The sequence below is a fragment of the Pseudozyma flocculosa genome (genome assembly GCF_000417875.1).
Source record: "Pseudozyma flocculosa PF-1 unplaced genomic scaffold scaffold00009, whole genome shotgun sequence".
Taxonomy (NCBI): Eukaryota; Fungi; Basidiomycota; class Ustilaginomycetes; order Ustilaginales; family Ustilaginaceae; genus Pseudozyma; species Pseudozyma flocculosa.
Window position 1 is genome coordinate 862197 of NW_006920877.1, and position 3039 is coordinate 865235.

Consider the following 3039-nt stretch of genomic DNA (forward strand, 5'->3'; position numbering starts at 1 on the left):
GCGTCGTCAAGCACTCGAACCGCCGCTTCCGCGAGGAGCTGCCGGGCGATCGCACGCTGGCGCGCCTCGACCGCGAGGTGGCGCCGCCCATCGGCCAGGTGGCGCTCGTCTTCACCGACATCAAGAACTCGACGTCGCTGTGGGAGACGAACGGCGGCATGCAGACGGCGATGCGGCAGCACAACTACCTGCTGCGGCGCCAGCTGCGCACGATTGGCGGCTACGAGGTCAAGACGGAAGGCGACGCCTTCATGGTCTCGTTCCCCTCGGTGACGTCGGCGCTGCTGTGGTGCTTTACCGTGCAGCTGCAGCTGCAGGAGGAGGACTGGCCGCAGGAGATCCTCGAGAGCGACGACGGCCGCGAGGTCTTCGACGCCGCGGGCAACCTCATCCACCGCGGCCTCTCGGTGCGCATGGGCATCCACTGGGGCTGGCCCGTCTGCGAGGCCGACCCCATCACGCGCCGGATGGACTACTTTGGTCCCATGGTCAACCGCGCCGCGCGCATCTGCGGCGCCGCCGACGGCGGACAGATCATGGCGAGCAAGGACGTCATCACCGAGCTTCGCGAGATCCTCGGCACCTTCAACCACGACCCCAGCGGCGCCGGCAGCGGCAACAACGGCGGCGCCGACGCTGCGGCCGCGTCGTCGTCGTCGCCGCCGCCGACGCCGGGCAAAAAGAGCCACGAGATTGACGAGGACACGTTCCGGCTGCTCAACCCCAACGTGAGCCGCGACGTGGTGCTGCTGCGCCGCATGGGCTTTGGCATCTCGGACATTGGCGAGCGCCGGCTCAAGGGCCTCGAGACGCCCGAGGCGCTCTCGCTCATCTACCCCAAGCAGCTGGCGGGCCGGCTGCAGCAGGACACCAAGGCCAATGCGCCGGCGGCCCAGGTCTATGAGCCGACCGTCAAGCTGCTCGACGTCAACGAGATCAAGCAGCTCGGCATGCTCTGCCTGCGCCTCGAGTACCTGGCGTCCGACGTCGTCTTTCCGGCGCTCCTCGCCCAGGCCCAGGCCGATGCGGCGGCGGCCAGCGAGGGTGGCGCTGGAGGTGGTACCGAAGGCGGCGTTGGCTCCGCGACGGACGGCGGCGACCAGCCACCCGAACCATCGTCTCCAATGCACCGCGGGGAGCAGGCCGCCGACAGCACCGCCGCCAGCAGCGGCGCGGGCCCGCCGACGGCGGCAGCACCGGCCATCGCGGGCGCGGCCAACGGACATGGAGCGACCGGCGCAGCAGCCGGCGCAGCAGCAGCAGCGACGAGGGCGCGACCGGCCTCGCTGGCGGCCATGTCGCACAGCGCTCGGCGGAAGCTGGTCGAGACGGCGCTCGAGATGAACCCGGAGCTGATGGCGTGCACGATGCGCGACGACGGCACCGACCAGGAGCTGTTTGGGCTGCTCGAGCAGTTTACGATGCGCATCACCAACGCCATTTCGAGCCTGACGCTCAACCTGGTGCGGCAGCGCGCCGCCGAGGCGGGCGGCTCGACGGCCCGCATGGACGCCAGCAGCCTGCAGCTCCTCGTCGACCTCCTCGGCCCGCTTCCCCCCGCCCCTCTTCCCGCTGCGGCCACGACTGCTGCTGCTGCCGCCGCCGCCGCCGCCGCCGCTGCGGCTGCTGCCTCGGCCGCTTCCACCACCTCTGCCCTGCTCTCGCCCGACGCGGCGGCTCCCTGACGCGGGAGCGCACGGGAGCGATGCGCAGTCTTCTCGCAGCCGCTCGCTACCTCTCTACCCTCCCGCTCTCTGCCTCTCGCTATCCCTCGCCCGCAATCTCTTCATCCCTGCCTTTCTCTCTCGCCCCTTGATCTCTTATCCTTCTCACCCTGCCCTTCCGCCCTGCCCTGCCCTGCTCTTTCCCTCCGCCCCGCTCTCTCCCCATCCCAACTTGTCCCTAGGCTTTGCGCATGTACGAATAGGAGCAACCAACTGACCAGTATTGTAGCCCAACAGGGGCAACGGTGACGGTGGCGGTGACAGTGATGGCGCCAGTCTCGATTGAAATGGGTCTTGTCTGTCTGGCTTGACGCTTCTCCCCCTTTGCTCGAGGGGCTTGCGACGATGCTGGTGGTGGTGGTGGTGGTGGTGGTGGTGGTGTTGGTCGGGCTGCAGTGGTATGCAGGGCGAGCGTGAAGGCGCGGAATGACATCACCCGCCTTGCTCGCTGCCCCGCCTTCCAGCTGGGCTGGACGCGACGGACGGACGGACGTTTAGACGCCGAGCGAATTGGACCGCCTGGCCTAGCAGGGAAGAGGAATGAAAAACCCACATCTCGAAAATAAACTGATCTGAGGACCGCGAATGTGGCTGGGATCGCGTCCAGCCTCTGCTGCTCCGTGATGCCAGGCCGTCGAGCCTGAATGGGTTATTTGAAAACTGAAATGTTTCTTTTTTCTCGAATGTCGACTTGGCGTGCAGGAACCCGGGCTGAACAAAAGCACGCATGCATCAAAATACCAAGCAAGCAGAACCGGCAAATAGATGCAGCACAGGCAGGTCGAGAAGCAAAGGCCGGCACGGCACGGGGCGGCACGTACGGCGTCATGGCTCCCTCTGGCTTTCCAACTCAGTAGTCCCGCCTTGGCTGGCCTGGCCTGGCTTGCTCGCTCGAGGTTTGGCAAAACGAAAAACCGAGGTCCGCTCGGTGCCTTGATTCGCTGGCTTGGCGTTGGTTTCGAAGCTCGTCTGCATGGTGGCGGACCGATGATATGCCGATGCCGTCGTCGACGGTGATGCGCGTACGTGTTCGATGACCGGAAGGCGCTCGATCCATGGCAGAGCAGAGTCGACTCCGACAGAGAGAAGTGGCCGATGTGACGGTCGGCACAGACAGGCAGCCAGGGCTCAGAGGGAGAGGCAGGCAGAGGGAGACGCACGCAAGCAAGCTGAGGCGGGCGGCCTTCCCGAAACCCTAGCCTGCCTACCCTGCGCGCCGCTGCTGCGACTCTGCCGCTGCCGCTGCGGTCCGATCCGTTGTTGGGCGGCCGGGCTGCGTCACAACACCGACCGGGCGTCGAGCACGGCGCAGCCT

At 66.9% G+C, this 3039-nt stretch overlaps 1 protein-coding gene across 1 annotated transcript in view; it reads left to right on the top strand.

The window, feature by feature from the left end:
• PFL1_03221 (uncharacterized protein) overlaps positions 1-1685 on the top strand; it is a gene marked incomplete at both ends in the record, with an annotated part of 8520 nt that extends 6835 nt beyond the window's left edge. Inside the window, one exon of the mRNA XM_007880736.1 lies at positions 1-1685. This exon is cut by the window's left edge and continues 1558 nt beyond it. Coding sequence (XP_007878927.1) covers positions 1-1685 — 1685 coding nt within the window.
• Positions 1686-3039: the final 1354 nt, after the last annotated feature.